The sequence below is a fragment of the Ruditapes philippinarum genome, unplaced genomic scaffold (assembly GCF_026571515.1).
Source record: "Ruditapes philippinarum isolate M1 unplaced genomic scaffold, ASM2657151v2 ctg2413_1_1_1_1, whole genome shotgun sequence".
NCBI classification, from domain to species: Eukaryota; Metazoa; Mollusca; class Bivalvia; order Venerida; family Veneridae; genus Ruditapes; species Ruditapes philippinarum.
This window is the reverse complement of record NW_026857187.1, coordinates 689-23,297: the sequence shown is the minus strand read 5'-3', so window position 1 is coordinate 23,297 and position 22,609 is coordinate 689. Positions and strand designations below refer to the sequence as shown.

At 34.9% G+C, this 22,609-nt stretch overlaps 2 protein-coding genes across 4 annotated transcripts; both read right to left on the bottom strand.

Annotated features, from left to right (window-relative positions):
• Positions 1-358: 358 nt before the first annotated feature.
• LOC132749026 (uncharacterized) lies at positions 359-16,261 on the bottom strand. Of its 3 annotated transcripts, none has more exons than XM_060738692.1 (5): positions 15,343-16,261; positions 8,216-8,762; positions 6,566-6,724; positions 5,429-5,489; positions 359-3,449 (listed from the first exon to the last, which is right to left on the bottom strand). In XM_060738692.1, exons 2-5 carry the CDS (start codon positions 8,336-8,338, stop codon positions 784-786), a joined length of 3,009 nt encoding a protein of 1,002 aa, XP_060594675.1. In that variant the 5' UTR covers positions 8,339-8,762; positions 15,343-16,261; the 3' UTR covers positions 359-783. The 3 variants fall into 3 exon arrangements, with proteins under 3 accessions (XP_060594675.1, XP_060594677.1, XP_060594678.1); XM_060738694.1 differs by lacking the exon at positions 15,343-16,261 and adding an exon at positions 9,350-9,618; XM_060738695.1 differs by lacking the exon at positions 15,343-16,261 and having other exon boundaries at positions 6,566-6,687; positions 8,216-8,348.
• A 520-nt stretch (positions 16,262-16,781) lies between these two features.
• Positions 16,782-22,289, bottom strand: LOC132749027 (uncharacterized). The gene is made up of 2 exons (XM_060738696.1): positions 22,093-22,289; positions 16,782-21,281 (listed from the first exon to the last, which is right to left on the bottom strand). The coding sequence occupies exon 2, from the start codon at positions 21,199-21,201 to the stop codon at positions 18,646-18,648; it is 2,556 nt and encodes an 851-aa protein (XP_060594679.1). The 5' UTR covers positions 21,202-21,281; positions 22,093-22,289; the 3' UTR covers positions 16,782-18,645.
• Between the last annotated feature and the right edge of the window lie 320 nt (positions 22,290-22,609).

Genomic DNA, 22,609 nt, shown 5'->3' with positions numbered 1-22,609 from the left:
TTAATTCACTCAGATACATATAATCAATCACAAAGTTTGTTTTTGTTTTGATTTGGGTTTTACGTCACACCAAAACAGTATAGGTCATTTGGCAACGTTCCAGCTTTACTGGTGGAGGAAGACCTCAGGTGCCCCTCCGTGCATTTTTTCAGACACGAACGGGCACCTGAGTAGAACCACCGACGTTCCGTAAGCTAGCTGGATAGCTTCCTCACATGAAAGAATCCAAAGTCCCTGTCGGGATTCGAACCAACAGCGGTGAGGGGCAAGTGGTTTGAAGTCAACGACCTTAACCGCTCGGCCACGGACGCCCCCTTATCATAAAGTTAGTATTCTGTGAAGAAACAAACAAACTTAATCAATTTTGAATCTGTTTTATGCTGTTTATAGTGATGAGGGACACATTTTCTTCATAATAGACATAATTTTTTGAAAAAACTTGCACAGAGATGCAGTTTTCCGGAAGGCCAAGATCTAACTAATGGAAATATGGATCACAATGGAAATATGATTAGATAACAGTCCACACTTGAATTTTTCCAAACCACTTTTATGATAACCATGATAAGTAATGCTGATTGATAGGACATATTCATTTGCATCATAAAAACGTTCTATTGTTTGAAATAAATGTATGTTTTATATATGTTTTAATATCTGAATGCTGAGGATATAATACTGAAATATTTTGTACTCTCAAACTTAAACTCCACCTCTCGTATAGAAACGTCATCCTTGTTAATCTCTGTGTCACCATTCGAAGGACCCAACAACCAAACCATGTTATGAAGACAGTGTTCTGAACGCAAAAGCATTGTCGTGTCCGGAGCATTTCAGGTTGGCAATTACAGAGTACTTTTCAGACGACATCTCTATTTCCTGTCTTAGTTCTTCATAATTTTCGGTACCGTTCTCATGCTCCACGTTACACGAGGCGATTTCTACTGTAACACTATGTTTATATGTACTTAACTGTTCAAACAAGCTTCTCAGTGCTTGATTCTCCATAGTTATTTCAATAAGTCGCACGTGTTCAACAGTTTTGTGTCTCGACAATATAAGTTCGTTTCTTTGCAGGTCAAGACCTTTCAATTGTAGGTTAACTAAGTGTTCAAAATCAGTTAATGTACTTAATATCTTTTTGACAGTTTCGTATGAATCTATGAATTCAATAACTAATGTACGAATATTGATGGCGGACGAAGCGTAGTCGGTCAAGAATGACGTGACCATAGCCTGGTTGCATTCTCCCCAAAATTCCCGTATTGATAAGGGGTTGACCTTTACCTGGTCAGCGCACATGTTTCCAACACCAATGACATCAAGTTGCATGTGTTCAGACAGATCCAGTATACGCGCAACACAATTGTTATTCTCATGATCTAGGCATTTTACCCGGGCTATTTTAATTTGTCTCATCGACTTCCTACCTTCTATCCACTTTACTACTTTTTCTATCTGTCTATGATTCATTGATATACAATAAAGGTCGATGCTTTCCAAAACCTTTAAAGACATCAGTTTATTAACACTTTCTTCAGATACTTCAATGTACCTTTCAATTTCTTTTGTTCCTTTCATTTCGCACCCGTGGAGAAGAAGACACTCTAATGTGTCCGGAGACGCGCCTAGCATCATTTCAACATCTTTACTACAAGGATGACCCCATATATCCAGTTTTTGCAGTGATTTCATTTTATCCACGCCCAGTCGCAGTCTTAGATCATGGACACTTTTGCGGGAAAGAGCGCGTCCAAATTTGATTGATTTAACACCTGTGTGCCTTAACGATTCATCATCTGAGTGCATTAGTAAATCAATCAATGATGATACATACTGGCTCTCAGGTTCACCATCAAAATTCAGAAACACATCTTCCAACTGATAACGAGGTTCGTGCCGATTGTCTCTGCATTCATTCACACACGCTACAATTACATTCTGGAAATCTTGTTTCAAATCACACATTTCCCAGTAGTCTGCGAAAGCGTACGTATTTCTCCGGAGACTTTTTGTTTGACAACTGTTTGAAATAACATTTGCTATCCCGTTTAGAACTGTTTGACTTGCAGTTGGACTGAGCCCACATAGATTCTGTAAACAGCTTGCGTTCAGTAAAACTGAATTTATATCTGGACATGATTTAATCACAATGTTTGTCTCTTTTTGGTTAAATGCTACATGGAGAGCAGCCAAGAACTCGTGAAAAGTTTTGTGTATAAAGGATATTCTTATATCACGTGATGTTAATCGTTTACTCCGTACTATCTGAGTTAATATGCCGGTCTTCAGCCAAAATTCAATGCAACTTTCTGACATGTTTTTCTTTGCTATGTCTTCATTAAATACCAGCCTATTTTCTGCTGAACTTTGATTGAAGAGAGTTAGGAAAGCAAGATGCGACAATTTCTTCACGAAATGAATGTTCTTACAACAATGCTCCTTTCCCTTGAAGCATTCTGGTTTGTAAGTACTGTCATTCTGGTTAATTTCTACCTCCTGTTGCTGTCGTTGTGCTACCTTTTGTAGTAGCATCTCTAAGATGTTACAGTATAAATCACAACGAGAATCACCTAATGGTTTCCCATCCTGCCAGAGACATATCATGTATAATAATAACATTGGACTAGTCTCCAGGTCATTGACGTTTCTTCTTGCAACTTTTTTCTCAAATTCCTTCAAACTGTTCTCCAACTCCGACTGATCGTCACAACTACCGAAATGTTTTAATATGTTTGTTATTAAAGCTTTCTTACCCTCTTTATCAATACCTATCATTTCTAGCTGTAGATCAATCTTACTTTGTTTTATTCTAGCCACTGTATATCTCCAAGGGCGAGTGGTGGTTAAAAATGTGCAAGACTGCCTGGGTCTTCTCATTGGAATATTCCCTTTTTCATGTGACCATTCGTCGAGACCATCTAGAATAATCAGACATTTTCTGTCTCTGTCTGATAAGATATGTTCAAGAAATTCAGGGCTGTAGTGTGTCGCATGCGCAAGATGTCCAATGATCTGTTGCTGTATCATTTCATCAACGTCAATATGAGTCTGATCAGATTCTTTTAAGGAAATGTAAAATACAAAATCGAAATAATTGATTGCATCGATTTCGTCTTGGGTAAAGCTTCTCTGGATTTTGTCAGATTCGTTCGCTTGGCTCCATATCAAAGCTAACCGTTTTCCAAATACCGATTTTCCAAGCCCGGTTTCTGCACATAAATATATTTCACGATACGGTCCGTTCTGATCGTGAAATATTTCTCTCAAAGATGATATACGTGCTGTTCTTTGGCCTTTTTTGGCGTTTGGGCAGCCCGACAAAACCCTGTTGATTGTAGGCTGGACATAAACGTCGGGAACTGCCATGTCAATATCTTCAAACAACGGGGAGATAGGTATCGTTCCATGTATATCTTTGTTGAATTGTATCAAGTCATTCGTAAGAACTGAGAAAAAAAAAAAAGATTAACCGCCATTTTATATTATACCAACTACTCAATTTGTTATTTACCAGTCTCAAACCATACAACCGTATAAAAAAACATTTTTACCTTTAATGTTATGCTTTAAATTAGATACTGTACATAGGAACGATGAAGACATTAAAAGAACTGAAGTCTTATTCTATAATGCAATCACTTCCTTATTACGAATACCCCGGTACTTTAAAATTGATGATAGCATGCACTGATAATGTCTAAATTTTACCGCAAACGTCAAACCAGGTCAGTTTTTCACTTCTTTTAAATCTGACCAGATTTTGCACATTTTTAAAAATATTAAAAGAACCCTTACAGTGTGTAAAGATATATACTTATTGTTTGAATTATGAAAACAGAATAGTTCCAAAATACATGCATGAAAGAAATTTGTGTGAAGAGACAAAATCAATACAAAATGGCTAAAGTCCTACTTAAAATGGCAGTATGACATTTTGTTCCCAGACATGTTATTTTGTAAACGAATATTATTCATGTGTGTTGAATAACAGAGACGTAGATATAGCTCATTAAACTTTAAAATGTGAACAAATATTTCCGAATTCATATCACTGCATGTCCATTATGAAAATTTATCAGTAGAACGATTTAGAAAAATGGGTCAGAGACAGAAAAGGCCGGGTTGCAAATGTATACAAAATATCATGAGGCTGTGATGTTACTTAAATTTTCTACCACTGTCTGACCATTGATGTTGAAAATTTAACTTAGTTGGTAAACCGGAAAAGAATGAGCATCAGACCTGAAATGGAATCCCACAATATGGGACCACATGTCAATGCTGTGAACCACATATCAAGAGGCTGTGGTAAGTAGTTGCTGAGAAAACTGTTACGAAAATTTCCTACTATCTATTGATCATTAATTATGTCAAAATTTAACTAAGTCGGCAAACAGGAAGTGGATAAGCGACAGACCTGAAATCAAATCCCACAGTATGGGACAATGTGTTTATGCTGTATACCAAATATCAAAAAGCTGTGATAAGAAGTTGCTGCGTAAACTGTTACGAAAATTTCCAACAATTAACCATTAATGTCAAAATTTAACTAAGTCGGCAAACAGGAAGTGGATGAGCGACAGACCTGAAATCGAATCCCACGGTATGGGGCCATGTGTTAATGTTGTATATCAAATATCAAAAGGCTGTGATAAGAAATTGCTAAGAAAACTGTTACGAAAATTTCCTATCATTGACCATTAATGTAGAAAATTTAACTAAGTCAAATTGAAAGTGGAAGAGCGACAGACCTGAAATCGAATCCCACGATATGAGACCATGTGTTGATGCTGTATACCAAATATCAAAAGGCTGTGATAAGTAGTTGCTGAGAAAACTGTTACTAAAATGTCTTACTATTGACCATTAATGTTAAAAATTTAACTAAGTCGGCAAACAGGAAGTGGATGAGCGACAGACCTGAAATCAAATCCCACGGTATGGGACTATGTGTTAATGCTGTGTGCCAAATATCAAGAGGCTGTGAATAGTAGTTGCTGAGAAAACTGTTACGCAAATTTCTTACTATTGACCATTAATGTAGAAAATTTAACTAAGTCGACAAACAGGAAGTGGATGAGCGACAGACCTGAAATCGAATCCCACAGTATGGGACCATGTGTTGATGCTGTATGCTAAATATCAAGAGGTTGTGATAAGAAGCTGCTGAGAAAACTGTTACGAAAATTTTTCCCCGCCCGCCCGCCGCCCGTCAACCGCCCATCATTCATCATACTATAACCCGGTTTGCACATGTGCAACCCGGCCAAAAATAGTCAACGTTTGTTATACATGTATGCTTGGAAAAGAAACACACACGGTCATATTCATTCTAATTAAGAAGTTGCAAATGAAGCTTCAAATGTTTTAAAATAATTATTCGACTTAAGAATAACTTATAGGTGAAAGAGTGTGAAAATCTTACTTTGACTCTGTAGACACTGCTGTCCATATCCTTCAGGTAAAGCAAAAGAACCAGCTTTCAACTGGAATGGAAAGTTAAAAATGTTGTATGGCATTGCCAATTTGTGACTCAAAAGATGCATCAATAGTTTAAAACAAGATCAACCAATCTCAATCTTTAATTTCCAAGATATACCAAAATAGTTTAAATGAATAAATAAAGTTAATTTAAGTAATGTAAAGTATCAACTGCTCATTAAGAAAACTGAGAGAGCAAGAGTGACTACTATGTTACATGACCACAATAATTGTTCTAAAAACAGCGGGAAATTCAATGGTTGGCTTATCACTGCAATTTCAAGGGCGACAATAGACATTTCTTTAAATGTAAACATCAAAATTACAAAGGATTAAAAAAAAAGAAAATATCGAAAAACACGAACTGGTTATTTATCGTAAAACTAAGACAATTGTTGTTTACATCACGTGTCAAAAGGATTCAGCGATAACAATGCACATCAATATCAAGGTGAGAAAATGGTCGAGTTACATAATAACAGGGAGGTCTCAATATCGGGGTTGGCAATCATTGAAAATAATTTCAAGCATCATTGCCCAAAACATTCGAGTACTTCTACTTAATAAGGGTGATTATCCTATGAAATTTGAAGGATGTAGGTGAAATGATTTTCTAGTTATTGATCGGAACCGACAGACAGACTATTGCATAACAATATACACATTTTTATTTAAAAGAGGCATAATTATTACATAATAATCATAACATTTCGTTTTATAATAATAACAATTTGTGTTTTACATCAACAATTAATTTAACTTCCTCTTCCTTATAAGTTCCTCTTTAAGTTAATGTTGAACAGTCTTTGAATCAGTTGTCACAAACTACATGTATGCGTGTATTTCATTGATATAGTACTTAACCATAATAAGTGGTATATGAAGTGTGCTGTTTTATATAGACAGACTTGGTACTCCTGGTAATTTTTGAATATTGGACCTTTAAGCATTTTAAGGGAGATAAATGTTTCAAACATCGTTATTGATGAAAAACTAAAATAAAAACACGAACACACACACAAAAAAAAAAAACAAAAAAAAACAACACACCATGCACCATCAACAACAATACTGTATTAACCTGTTCTAATTTGGCTCGAGCGTCTGAGGTCTTGGAATAATTCTTGAAACTCTCACAACAGGACAGAAGTTGTTGTAGTGTGCAGACGACATCTTCTAACATCTGGTCACTAAGTAACATATCTGAATTGTGTCTCAAATTGTTCAATAAATGTCGTGCCTGTGTAAATCGTGCAATTTGAACATTTTAATAAACTTATCGTCATTGTTTATTTTCTGACATTATATGTATTTATCATTATGTACTTCAGTATTTTCTGACATTATACTGCACAAAATGTTAAGGGGGTCATATGAAAACAGTGTTTGGATGTATTAAGCTGGCATAATGCGCGATTTGTAAACATGTAATTCATTGTTATACATACTAAATTTTATTCATTTATACGGAATCCTGTTGGAGTCATTCATAACGTCGCCGTCGCGTTTGCATGGTCGACACACGACAACGCGAAATGACATAGCGATATTACGAAGTGACACCCGACAATCATAAACGACGGCGACAATCTCAAACGATAATATCGCGATATCCATTTAAGATGTCGCCTTTAAAAGCACGATATATCGCGATGTCGCTTTGCATTGTCAAGTGTCGTATCGCATTGTCGCTATGTCACTTCGCGTTGTCGTGTGTCGACCATGCAAATGCGACGGCGACATTATCAAACGACAAGCGACAATCTCAAACGACAGTCGACAATGCGAAGCGACATTTTCCAAATGTCATATCGTATGTCGCGTGTCGCGGTTTTGTTTGAGGGTCGACGCGCGAAAATTTCAAATGACATGCGACAATCTCAAACGGCGCTCGACAATGCGAAGCGACATTTTAGAAAATATCGTACCGCATGTCGCCCGTCGACCGGTGAAAAGTAAAAAGTAGCCTTTTTACCGCCTGTTTCCCTCGGGTTTGGCTTAAATACGAATATGACTTTTTGACGAAAGTGAGAGAAAGTGAGTTTAAAAATATGAATTATAGCGTTTTGATACAATTTTACAATAAATTTGCAGTTTGTAGATGTACATTATTAGAAACTAACTATATTTACTGTAAAAAATAATCGTTAGCGTAGGTTAGACCGAAATACCGTATCCGTTTTGTGTATTCATACTATTGAGTTCGAGGTTTTTATCCGAAGACTGACGGAAAGGGCCGAAAAGTTGCGATTGTGAATTTAACATATTTAAAGATATTCTAAAATTTAAAATTCCGAGTGTTAATTATAATGGAAAGGCTTATAGACAAACAAAATTTGCGAACCTTTAAAGTAAAATTATGCTCATATTTTTATAGTCAAGTTGAGATGAACTGACTATATATTTCAAAAGATTGGCTGTTAAAATGGTGATTGACCACAGTACATATTGAAAAAATTAAATCTGCCTAAAATATAAAAAAAACTACCCCACTCTTTTTATATACTGAACATTACAGGTAAATTCTAATGAATATCTACGATAAATTCATTTGGATCCGTGCGTTGTTTATTGTTAATGTAAAGTAAATGTTTATATTAAAATGAATTATGGCAAAACGAAAACATTTTTTGACTTCCACCTGTCCACTCATTTATACCCTTGGATGGGCATAATGTCACTTTAAAGTGTGGAAAGAGAGTATAAATTCTAAATAATACCGTTTCGTTACCTTATGACAAATGGAATCGTCGACTTCGTTAACAAAATCATTCTGGTTTAACAATATACTTATGATTCCATTTAGGTCTGTTTCTGAATAGGCATTTTTGTCGGAATACCCCTCAAGGGGCATAAAACATTTAGCATACTCCCAGTAGGATGTGTTCCAAAGTTCTGCACGAGTATTCTTCCAGGAAGGATTGGAGTGTCTATGATCTGTTATAATTCTATCCCGTATCTTGTCACACACTCCATTTGGGCACGGTCTAAATTGTTGATGCTTCGATCACTTTCTTCCAACGCGATTACAAGTGTATAATGAACAGCAAATAATTGTCTGAGTGTAGCAACTTGAGCACCGGAAGTTACTGAGAGTTTGAGTTGTGACAGGCTTAATAATCTTCTGATGACGAACTTGCAACGTGTCGCAGACGACATCCTGTAAGCCAGCTTTGGCTTCAGATACAGCAAGGTGCGCCCTGACCCAGTTAAGACAGTCCTTGTTTGTCAGTTTAGACGTATAGTACGACATCTTCGTTTCCTGCCCATTAACTGAACTGAAAAGACACAATCATACATGTACTAGGAGAAACAACTATATTGTTTCTAGATAAACCTTTTACATGTGCATAAATTCATTCGCACGCTATGTATTATCAGAAATAAGAAAGAAAAAACACGAGTATTGTTTGATAATTCCGTCAAACCAATTAGCAATCTCATTATTTATCATTTTAAGGGATGTTCCGTTCATGTTAAGAAATGTATGAGCCGCGTCACGACAAAACCAACGTAATGCGTTTGCGACAAGCATGGATCCAGACAAGCGCATCCGCGCAGTCTGATCAGAATCCATGCTGTTCGCTTACCAACCCTATTACAAGTAGAGAAACTGATAGCGAACAGCATGGATCCTGATCAGACTACGCAGATGCGCAGGCTGGTTTGGATCCCTGCTGGTCGCAAACATACTATGTTATAAAGATGCGCCAGCCATGATATAAGTTTATGTGACAAAATAAAATGTTAACCCCAAGAAAGTTGGCAATATTTCAGAAGAAAATGCGTCCACATTAAATATATTTAGACACAAAGCAATCGACAACATGTTAATAAATAAACGTGAATCAGATTATAAACAAACATTTTGGCAAAGTGTAATGTATTATATCCTTTCTTTTGCCTGCTAGATTGGCATAAAATTAAACATAAACGTTTAAAACATGCTCAGTTTAACACAATTAACACAGATTTGTAAAAACAAATTAATCCATTCTTATGCAGCGGAAAATATATAAACGAACCTATAATGCACTATTTTCCATTTAACCATAACAATTGAACTTCCTTGTTTTGGATGTCATTCAGAAGCGGACAGTATCATCACCAATTGATTTCCGACCAATTAGAAAGATATAAATACAACACAAATATGTATAATATGATATAATATAACATAATATATAGAGGATATTTGTTTGTTTGTGTGTAAGATGATATTTTATTTCATCGAGTGGGCTTTAAAAATAGTATTCGCTCGAGTGGCGTAGCCACGAGTGAGAATACTGTTTTTAAAGTTCACGAGATGAAATAAATTACATCTTACACAACAAACAAACAAATTTTCTTTTTATTTTATGCTTAAAAACAGGTTAAAACGAAATTTCCTTAATATTTACGTTAATATTAAAATCTGTTTTCCCCATTGAGAGCCTAAAAAAAGTCTAATTTCTCATTAAATACAAGAAGTCATGGGCTGAAAAATAAGTTCCACAATCAATGTTAAAAGGTAGTGATAGTATTCATTTTATTAAAAAAATATGTCTGATCGCTTGTTTTAATAATAAAAACAAACAATTCTAGTAGGAGAAAAAGTCCAACCATCCATCCATATTTCTGTTACTGACTGCGAATTTATATTAGACCTGGCTTTGTTAAATGTAAACGGCCGCCATTTTTAAAGTTGTGTATTTCACTGGAGGAAAATAATTGTGTTTGATTCAGAGGGATATCATTTGGATTTGTTAGTCATACACCTTTTTAAAAGAAAGAAAACTTATTGGAGGATTGTAACAGACAATAAATAAGTGTTGACAGATGTGTAAACATTCAAAAAAGTGGATAGGAAATTGGAAAACTTGGAAGCCTTACGAACGCTGGGTTGTTTACATATTCTTCGAGTGAAAGCTGCCATTGCTTTTTCATAATGTTTTCATAAAGCATACGGCAGTTATTGCTCGTAGGATACTTAAATATTCCCAAATGTCATCAAGAGCAGTTTTGCATGTTGAAGGAATGTATTTTTCAGACTGTAAAAATGAAACAAAAAATTAAAGAGACGATATTTGGTGATTGGTAATTTGAATGAATAGAAGTGACATACTGTAAGTTTTCTTCTTTTTTTTAATTTTGATATGTAAGTTATTTATCAATTTCAGCTTTGCTTTTCTTTAAGCAGCCTGACATTGTCGGAATAGTCAGCAAAAATAAAATTGAGGTACCACATGGGGATTATCTTAAAAAAGTAGTTTCGTCATTGAAAAGTGTGAAATTATATTTTGATAATTTTCACTGTGAAATTATCAAATATAATTTTCACGGATAAATCAGTAATCCACTGAAAAGCATAAAATAAAATATAATAACATGTACTGCGTCAATGAACACAATTATGTAATAAAATATTGGGAAATGGATTGAATTTCAATGTGTTTTGTGGATAGGATTTCTTTTTATAAAAAGTCGTTAAATCTGGTTTGTCAATGAAGTAAACTTAACCAACAACTCCCAACATTTAATTATTGTGGATAGTAATTTTTTATATAAAGTCGTTGAAATGAACATTAAGTATTGGAGTAAAATTAACCAACAAGTTCCCCCAGCATTAATTTACTATTTGTTTACATGTTTAGTTTCTTAGCGTACGTTAGATACTTACTGCTGTATTCGAGGTTTTTCTCCGGAGTTCGACGGAAGGTGCCGTAAAGTTGCGATTGGCATTATTATTGTAAATCGTCCAAACTAATAATACTTGTAATTTGTGTTGACAATGACTTTAGAATAATATTGAGATTCAGAATCCGTTATGAATATGAACATTCAAGACTTCTCCCAAAATTATCATGAATCTTGAGGTATTCAGCTTTAAAAACACAAGGGGCTCCTTGACAGGAACTCTTTAAAAAAGGCGCTGTAATTCATATAAAATGTAATAGAAAGTACATGAATTTTCATTTAAACAATAACTCATTTAAAATTGAAAAAAAGAAAATAATTATTTCATCAAATAGCTGTACACAAGATATTAGAAAAGGAAGCAAATAAGCTCCGTCGTAAGTTAATCAAAGAGTCTAACTACAATTATGTTTTTATTATGACTCATTTAAAAGTGTGCTATCCTCGTGACAGGCATTTATTATATATATGTAATAAATTCTATTTTGTTGAATAATTGTATAATTTATAAAAAAAACAAGATTGCATTTGTGAAAAATGCTATGCCACCGCATGGTTCAAATTTCATAGCTGTACATCAAAGGACAAGAAAGTAGGTCACATCATCAAAATCTAGGTCAAAGTTCAATTTTACAACTAAAACTGTGCACATGGTCAAAATGTCATTGCTGTACATCAAAGGACCAGAAAGTAGGTCACTGTCCCCTTGGGCAAGGCATTATTTTGACCCAAGGGTTTAATAACAATCTTGATACAGGTCCACCAAACAACATTTCAAGTCAAATATCTAAGCTATAGCTTTCTCCCATTCAGAAAATATTTGTGTACATAATGAGAACCACTGCCCCCGGGCAGGGCCAATTTTTGACATTTGAACAACTTTGGTAGAGGACCTATAGATGATATTATATATCAAACATCAAAGCTCTATGCCTTGAACCTTCAGACAAAAATTTTTTTTCACTATATGTACATAATGAAAATCAATGACCCCCGGGGCGGAACAAATTTTGACCCCAGGGCTATAATTTGAACAATCTTGCTAGAGGTTCACTACACAATGTTTCATGCAAAATATCTTAACTCTATCCTTTGTAAATTTAGAGAAGATGATTTTTTAAGTTTTAACTATATACATATACGATAAACCTATGGCTCCCAAGGGCGGGGCTAATTTTGCTAGAGGTTTACAACACAATGTTTCATGCAAAATATCTAACCTCTAGCATTTGTCAATTGCTAGAAGAATTTTTTTAAAGTTTTTACTATATACATATACGGAAAACCAATGACCCCTGGGGCGGGGCCGATTTTGACCCCAGGGCTATAATTTGAACAATCTGGGTAGAGGTCTATCAGACAATGCCTTATGCAAAATATCTAAGCTCTAGGCCTTTTGGGTCTTTACAAGAAGGTGTTTTAAGTTTTTACTATATGTACATATAGCGAAAATCAATTCCCCCAGGGGCGGGGCCGATTTTGACCCAAGGGCTATAATTTGAACAATCTTGGTAAGGGTCTACCAGATGATGCCCTATGCAAAATATCTAAGCTCTAGGCCTTTTGGGTCTTTACAAGAAGATTTTTTCAATTCATTCTTATAATTCCTTTTGGTTGCCATGGCAACCAGATTTCTGCATGGAATGAAATTCTTTGAACAACTTTGGAAGCCCTTTACACAAGGAACAATCCTGCCAAGTTTGGTTGAAATTGGACTAGTGGTTTTTCACAAGAAGATTTTTTAAGTTCACTATATAATCTATATAACACACACACACGCACGCACGCACGCACGCACGCACGCACGCACACACACACACACACACACACACACACAGGTGAATCGCTATATGCCACCGCATCGCAGATGCTGCGGTGGCATAAAAAAGATCATCGTGTCATGTACTGTAGCGTACGCTGCCACATTTATTCGGACGAAGTCGGTCTGAGATTGGTTTGACTTGCTTTAAAATGTATAGGGAAGAACTGAATATTTAAAGGATTTTGAATGGGCATTTTAAAATTGCAAACTGAAACCCAGAATTTCCACTGGCCATTCTTAAATTAGTATAATAATCTAAAGGATCTTTCTGAAACGTATACACGTCCAAATTATAAAATAATCTAAAGGAGTATCGGAAACACACATTCTAGTCAAATTTTGATCTGTGAACTTCCTGGCAATGAATATGTTACAATAGTGCTTTAAAACATTCATTAATTCTCTACTCAGTTGTGAATAATTATCTTATTCAACATAAGAATTTATCGAGTTATAATTGACATTCTAAAATGACGAGACTATCAATAACGTCAATTGTCCCGGAAAAAACACGCGTATACCAAAATACACCTTATTTTCAATGGCCACGTATATCACAGCTCCGTAGTAAGTAGCTTAAGGTCTTCAGCGTACCAGTTTATATACGATGACATGACATAATACCGCATCAGACGAAAAACAAAAATGTTAAAAAGCGTCTTATATAGTTTTGGAAGCCAGAACTACGTAAGAAATATTTTTATGCCACCGCAGCATCTGCGATGCGGTGGCATATAGCGATTCACCTGTGTGTGTGTGTGTTTGTTTGTGTGTGTGTGTGTGTGTGTGTGTGTGTGTGTGTGTGTGTGTGTTATATAGATTATATAGTGAACTTAAAAAATCTTCTTGTGAAAAACCAGTAGTCCAATTTCAACCAAACTTTACAGGATTGATCCTTGGGTGAAGGGCTTCCAAAGTTGTTCAAAGAATTTCATTCCATGCAGAAATCTGGTTGCCATGGCAACCAAAAGGAATTATAAGAACAAATTTAAAAAATCTTCTTGTAAAGACCCAAAAGGCCTAGAGCTTAGATATTTTGCATAAGGCATTGTCTGGTAGACCTCTACCAAGATTGTTCAAATTATAGCCCTGGGGTCAAAATCGGCCCCGCCCCGGGGTCATTGATTTTCACTATATGTACATATAGTAAAAACTTAAAATACCTTATTGTAAAGACCCAAATAGCCTAGAGCTTAGATATTTTGCATAAGGCATTGTCTGGTAGACCTCTACCAACATTGTTCAAATTATAGCCCTGGGGTCAAAATAGGCCCCGCCCCGGGTCATTGTTATATAGATTATATAGTGAACGTAAAAAAATCTTCTTGTGAAAAACCAATAGTCCAATTCAACCAAACTTGGCAGGATTGATCCTTGGGTGAAGGGCTTCCAAAGTTGTTCAAAGAATTTCATTCCATACAGAAATCTGGTTGCCATGGCAACCAAAAAGGAATTATAAGAATAAATTTAAAAAATCTTCTTGTAAAGACCCAAAAGGCCTAGAGCTTAGATATTTTGCATAAGGCATTGTCTGGTAGACCTCTACCAAGATTGTTCAAATTATAGCCCTGGGGTCAAAATCGGCCCTGCCCCGGGTCATTGATTTTCACTATATGTACATATAGTAAAAACTTAAAATACCTTATTGTAAAGACCCAAATAGCCTAGAGCTTAGATATTTTGCATAAGGCATTGCCTGGTAGACTTCTACCAAGATTGTTCAAATTATAGCCCTAGGGTCAAAATCGGCCCCGCCCCGGGGGCCATTGATTTTCACTATATGTACATATAGTAAAAACTTTAAATACCTACTTGTAAAGACCCAAAAGGCCTAGAGCATAAGGCATTGTGTTGTAGACCTCTACCCAGATTGTTCAAATTATAGCCCTGGGGTCAAAATCGGCCCTGCCCTGGGGGTCATTGGTTTTCGTTATATGTATATAGTAAAAACTTTAAAAAAATTTCTTCTAGCAATTGACAAATGCTAGAGGTTAGATATTTTGCATGAAACATTGTGTAGTGAACCTCTAGCAAGATTGTTCAAATTATAGCCCTGGGGTCAAAATTGCCCCCGGCCCGGGGGTCATTGATTTTCAATATATACATATAGTAAAAAATAAAAAAATCTTATTGTCTGTAGGTACAAGGTACAAGGCTTCAAAAACTTAAAATACCTTCTTGTAAATGCCCAAAAGGCCTAGAGCTTAGGTATTAATGCGGTGGCATAGCATTTTTCTCAAATGCAATCTTGTTTTCTATTAGATTCTATGCTGGTTGTATTGCACAGTACAATTATTAAACAAAACTGCTACAAGCCGCTCACGTTCAACATTCCTAGCCTGCAAACAAATCACACTGACCTGAGACTGTGTAATAATCAATATAATCCTCGCCAAGTAACATATCTCGCATTTTTTGAATTCAAAGTTATTTTGAAACCTAATAACGTCCCAAACTGCAGTAATGTTGATAATCTCCGACACATTTTCTTTCTCTTTCAGATATTATCTGCGTGACAGGCAAGTGAGGAAAATAAACGTTCCAACTATAATGTATATGTATGTACTAGAAATGTTTCCGGTAATAAGCTCTCCAGCAGCGTATGGTGAATATGCGCGTTCCTTGCAGAGGGAATAAATCAAAGCACAGAAGGCGCTGAATTTGTTTGGGTCTCAGAATGTCAGACAGTTGTGAGATTAAAAAAAACAAACAAAAAAACATTTGTTGCCTTAACTGGGACTTGAACTCCGGACCTCTCGCTTCCAAAGCGAGCGTGTAAAACCCTTGACCACAGGGAATTTATAAGATAACAGCCTGAAGAAAACCACGTCATTCTAATTTAGGGTTTGTAACCCTTATTAATTTCGATATATTTTGTTCACGGTCAACCTGTTGTTTAACACTGATGTAAATAATCATGGAGCTTAATATAAGCATGTATATCTATAAAGAATAGCAAAATATTAGAAATATTCGATCAATCGGGAACTACTTTTTCTTCCCCGAGAAGGTTTGAAAATTAATGCGCATGTCATTTGACAATCTTTACACATTTAACGCCCTTTAAATTTGTTTGCGTTAGTGTACATATAAAGGGAAGTAACCGCTTCGAGGAGTTTGGACTACTTTTGCAAATAAGGACATAAGGGTCTGAAATTTCGCTACCATTATTTGTTTGGTCTGACGACCCAAACAAATAAAAACAAAACAACTTTTCAAAACAACTGAACTGAATACGACTTGATTGCATCCCTAACGTTTGCAAGCGTTTTCTACATAATTCATGTTAAGAAGGTGGAGTAGTTATGGGGGAAAATACTTGAAGACGGAAAAATGGGGACTTTCCATGAGTGTCACTATATCAAGACATTTCTCACTGTATGTGTAATTTTTTACAATCAATATCAGATGACATTATAATATAATGTTTATACGATTACCTCTCTCATTTATTGAATAATCTGGTAATTTATGTGTATGGTATGACATATAATATAAATAGCCAAATACAGTAGGCGGAACCCCACATTATACAACGCTCCGCTTGCTGAACATGTATCTCTTTTGTCGTGACTCACACATATACATGTATAATGTATAACTATAATAAATAAATGAAGGTCGCAGTCCCGATGACATGAAGGTTTTATACAAGATTATTTTACTTCGACTTACTGAAGTTCAATTTAACGTTTTTGTTTTGTAACCAATTATGTTATCAGTTTAACTTTTCTTTTTTAGTCTGAGAGATGCACAATTAGCTCTATCAAAATTCAATAAAAGAAGTAAAACAAAAATATTTATATTGGTGTTTATTTTCAAGCAGTATACATCTACTATTTGTCACATAAGCCTTCATATTATGTTTTTAACATAAACTACACATTAACATACCAATTTGATTGCACATTTCATGTATGAGTATTCCTGGAATGTTTAAACATAAACGTAGACAGTCATTGCAATAAAATTCAAAACTCATGATTATTCTTTTAAATAACCTGCGTATCAAATACACTTAAGTAACACTTAAATAACGTGGGCACCAGATACACTTAAATAACATGCATATCAAAAACCCTTAAATAACCTGCGTAATGCACTTAAGTAACGTGGGAACCAGATACACTTAAATAACATGCATATCAAATACACTTATGTAACTTAAGAAGCATGGCTACAAGATAAATTAAATAACCTGCGTATCCAAAAACATTTAAGTAGCCTGCTCATCAAATACACTTAAGTAAGGTTGGTTCTAGATACACATAAATAACCTGCGTATCAAATACACTTAGGTTACCTGCGTATCAAATGCACTTAAGTAACGTGGGTACCAGAAAAACACTTAAGTAACCTGCGTATGAAATACACTTAAGTAACCTACGTATTACATTCACTAAAGTAACGCGGGTATCAAATACAGTTAAATAACATGAGTGTCAAATACATACAAGTAATCTGCATATCAAATACACTTATGTAACGTGGGTATCAGATACCCTTAGATAGCATGCTTATCATATACACATAAGTAACCTGCTGCCAAATATACTTCAGTAACGTGGGTACAAGATACCCATTAATAACATGCGTATCATATACACTTAAGTAATCTGCGTATCAAATACACTTAAAATACCTGGCTACAAGATACCCTTAAATAACATGCGTATCAAATACATTGAAGAAACCTGCGTATCAAATACACTTAAATAACGTCGGTTCCAGATACACTTAAATAACATTCGTATCAAATACACTTAAATAACCTACGCATGAAATACACTTATATCGTGAATCAAATTTACTGAAGTAGCATGTGTGTCAAGTATATTAGATTAACATACAAATTAAATGTCATGAACATGTGTATCAAATACAGTAAATACTATTAAATACTCGTAACATGCGTATCAAATACACTTGACTTTCACTTGCATCAAATACATTTAAATAGCATGTGTATCAAATACAATTAACTAACTAAACTAACTAGCAGATCAAATACACGTACCTGTCACATTTATCAAATACACTTACCCTACGCGTTTCAAATGAGATTGACCATCACGCGTATCCAATACACTAACATAACACGTAGTTAAACACACTTAAAAATACTCATATCGAATTCACTTAGATAAAATCATAATCACAAATTTAGTTTTCTGTGAAGAAACAAACAAACTGCATCAAGTTTAATGATTTCCACAATTTGGAATTTCATTTAGGCTATTTATAGTGATGATGAAAAACAATTTCTTTATTATAGACATTATAGGGATAATGAAAAACATTTTCTTTATTATAGACATAATTTGTTAAAAGAGCTTGCACCGAAATACAGTTATTTCTTGAAGACCTGACTAATGGAAATATGGATCACAATGAAAATACGATTAGATTACAATCCAGACATAAATGTTTTCCAAACTATTTTTATGATAACCATGATAGACATGGCACATTCATTTACGTCATATATACTTTCTCCTGTTTGAAATAAATGATTGTTTTGTTTTTGTTATGTTTTATTGCCATGAATGCTGAAGATATAATACTGAAATATTTTATTCTTTTTACCTTGAACTCCAACTCTCGTCTAGGAATGTCATCCTTGTTAATCTCTGTGTCACCATTCGAATGACACAACGATCATGTTACGAAGGCATTGTTCTGAACGCAAAAGCATTGTCGTGTCCGGAGCATTTCAGGTTGGCAATTACAGAGTATTTTTCAGGTGACATCTCTATTTTTTGTCTTAGCTCTTCATAACTTTCGGCACCGTTCTCATGCTCCACCTCACACGATGCGATTTCTACTGTAACACTATGTTTATATGTACTTAACTGTTCAATCAAGTTTCGTAGTGCTTGATTCTCCATAGTTATTTCAATAAGTCGCACGTGTTCAACAGTTTTGTGTCTCGACAATATCAGTTCATTTTCTTGCAGGTCAAGACGTTTCAATTGTAGGTTAACTAAGTGTTGCAAATCAGTTAATGTACTTAATATCTTTTTGACAGTTTCGTATGAATCTATAAATTCAATAACTAATGTATGAATATTTATGGCGGACGAAGCATAGTCGGTCAAGAATGAAATGACCATAGCCTGGTTGCATTCTCCCCAAAATTCCCGTATTGATAAGGGGTTGACCTTTACCTGATCAGCGCACATGTTTCCAACACCAATGACATCAAGTTGCATGTGTTCCGAAAGATCCAGTATACGCGCAAAACAATTGTTATTCTCATGATCTAGGCATTTTACCCGGGCTATTTTAATTTGTTTCATCGACTTCCTACCTTCTATCCACTTTACTATTTTTTCTATCTGACCATGATTCATTGATATACGATAAAGGTCGATGCTTTCCAAAACCTTTAAAGACAGCAGTTTATTGACACTTTCCTCAGATACTTCAATGTACTTTTCATTTTTGTCCGTTCCTTTTATTTTGCAGCCATGAAGAAGAAGACACTCTAATGTGTCTGGAGACGCCCCTAGCATCATTTCAACATCTTTACTACAAGGATGACCCCAGATATCCAGTTTTTGCAGCGATTTCATTTTTTCCACTTCCAGTCGCAGACTTAGATCATGGACACTTTTGCGGGAAAGGGCGCGTCCGAATTTGATTGATTTTACATCTGAGTGTCTTAATAAATCAATCAATGATGATACATACTGACTTTCAGGTTCACCATCAAAATTCAGAAACAAATCTTCCAACTGATAACGAGGTTCGTACCCGTTGTCTCTACATTCATTCACACACGCTACCATTACATTCTGGAAATCTTGTTTTAAATCACACATTTCCCAGTAGTCTGCGAAAGCGTACGTATTTCTCCGGAGGCTTTTTGTTTGACAACTGTTTGAAATAACATTTGCTATCCCGTTTAGAACTGTTTGACTTGCAATTGGACTGAGCCCACATAGATTCTGTAAACAGCTTGCGTTCAGTAAAACTGAATTTATATCTGGACATGATTTAATCACAATGTCTGTCTCTTTTTGGTTAAATGCTACATGGAGAGCAGCGAAGAACTCGTGAAAAGTTTTGTGTATAAAGGATATCCTTATATCACGGAATGTTAATCCTTTACTCCGTACTATCTGAGTTATAATGCCGGTCTTCAGCCAAAATTCAATGCAGCTTTCTGACATGTTTTTCTTTGCTATGTCTTCATTAAATACCAGCCTATTTTCTGCTGAACTTTGATTGAAGAGAGTAAGGAAAGCAAGATGCGACAATTTCTTCACGAAATGAATGTTCTTACAACAATGCTCCTTTCCCTTGAAGCATTCTGGTTTGTAAGTACTGTCATTCTGGTTAATTTCTACCTCCTGTTGCTGTCGTTGTGCCACCTTTTGTAGTAGCATCTCTAAGATGTTACAGTATAAATCACAACGAGAATCACCTAATGGATTCCCATCCTGCCAGAGACATATCATGTATAATAATAACATTGGACTAGTCTCCAGGTCATTGACGTTTCTTCTTGCAACTTTTTTCTCAAATTCCTTCAAACTGTTCTCCAACTCCGATTGATCGTCACAACTACCGAACTGTTTTAATATGTTTGTTATTAAAGCTTTCTTACCCTCTTTATCAATACCTGTCATTTCTAGCTGTAGATCAATCTTACTTTGTTTTATTCTAGCCACTGTATATCTCCAAGGGCGAGTGGTGGTTAAAAATGTGCAAGACTGCCTGGGTCTTCTCATTGGAATATTCCCTTTTTCATGTGACCATTCGTCGAGACCATCTAGAATAATCAGACATTTTCTCTCTGATAAGATATGTTCAAGAAATTCAGTTTTGTATTGTGACGCATGCGCAAGATATCTAATGATCTGTTGTTTTATCATTTCATCAACATCAAGATGAGTCTGATCAGATTCTTTTAAGGAAATGTAAAATACAAAATCGAAATAACTGATTGCGTCGATTTCGTCCTGGGTAAAGCTTCTCTGAATTTTGTCAGATTCGTTCGCTTGGCTCCATATCAAAGCTAACCGTTTTCCAAACACCGATTTTCCAAGCCCGGTTTCTGCACACAAATATATTTCACGATAAGGTCTGTTCTGACCATGAAATATTTCTCTCAAAGATGATATACGTGCTGTTCTTTGGCCTTTGTTGGCGTTTTGGCAGCCCGACAAAACCCTGTTGATTGTAGGCTGGACATAAACGTCGGGAATTGCCATGTCAATATCTTCAAACAACGGAGAGATAGGTATCGTGCCATGTATATCTTTGTTGAATTGTATTAAGTCCTTCTTAAGATCTGAGAAAAGAAAAAAAGGATTAACCGCCATTTAATATTATACCAAGTACACAATTTGTTATTTACCAGTCTCAAACCATACAACCGTATAAAAATTTAAAGAAAACATTTATACCTTTAATGTTATGCTTTAAATAAGATACTGTACATAGGAACGATCAAGACATTGAAAGAACAGAAGTCTTATTCTATCATACAACAACTTCCTTATTACAAATACCCCGGTACTTTAAAATTGTTGATAGCATGCACTGATAATGACTTAATTTTACCACAAACGTCAAACCAGGTCAGTTTTTCACTTCTTTTAAATCTGACCAGATTTTGCACATTTTTTAAAAATATTAAAAGAACCCTTAAAGTGTATAAAGCTATATATTTATTGTTTGAATTATGAAAACAGAATAGTTCCAAAATACATGCATGAAAGAAATTTGTGTGAAGAGATTAAAATCAATACAAAATGGCTAAAGTCCTACTTAAAAAGGCAGTATGACATTTTTTTCCCAGACATGTTATTTTGTAAACGAACATTATTCATGTGTGTTAAATATCATAGGCATTTTATATTTCATTAGATATAGCTTATTACACTTTAAAATGTTAACAAATAGTTCCGAATTCATATCCATGTCCATAAAAAATTTATCAGTAGTACGATTTAGAAAAATAGTTAACGTTTGTTATATGTCTGGAACAAAAAGTACAAACGGTCATATTCATTATAAGAAGTTGCAAATGAAGCTTCTTTTTTTTTAAAAATAATTATTCAACTTAAGAATAAATAGGTGAAAGAGTGTGAAAATCTTACTTTTCTCAATTTGACTCTGTAGACACTGCTGTCCATATCCTTCAGGTAAAACAAAAGAACCATCTTTCAACTAGAATGTCAAGTAAAAAAGATGTTGTTAGGCATTGCCCAATTGTGACTCAGTAAAATGTATCAATAGTTTAAAAGCAAGACCAACCATTCTCAATCTTTAATTTCCAAGATATACCAAAATAGTTTAAATGAATAAATAAAGTAAATTTAAGTAATGTAAAGTATCAGCTGCTCGTTTAGAAACTGAGAGAGGCAAGGTGACACTATGTCCACATGAACACAATAATTTTTTAAAAACCAGCGGGGAAATTCAATGGGTTTGGCTTACCAGCCAATTTCAGGGGGAAATAATAGACAATTCTTTAAACGTTTAACAACAAAATTAGAAAAAGCAATTTAAAAAAAACGAAAATAATCCGAAAAACACCAAATGGTTTATTATCGACAATAAGAAAAATTGTTGTTACATTCACTGGTCAAAAGGATTCACATTAACCATCAATAT

What these genes read in the sequence shown, in the direction of transcription:
- LOC132749026 (XM_060738692.1), bottom strand. Translation starts at nt 8,338, where the DNA reads ATGCCCCTTGAGGGGTATTCCGACAAAAATGCCTATTCAGAAACAGAC. An exon ending in ACGATTCCATTTGTCATAAG is followed by an intron (nt 6,725 to 8,215) that starts GTAACGAAACGG and finishes CGATTTACACAG; the next exon opens with GCACGACATTTATTGAACAA. An exon ending in CTCGAGCCAAATTAGAACAG is followed by an intron (nt 5,490 to 6,565) that starts GTTAATACAGTA and finishes TTTCCATTCCAG; the next exon opens with TTGAAAGCTGGTTCTTTTGC.
- LOC132749027 (XM_060738696.1), bottom strand. Translation starts at nt 21,201, where the DNA reads ATGGCAATTCCCGACGTTTATGTCCAGCCTACAATCAACAGGGTTTTG.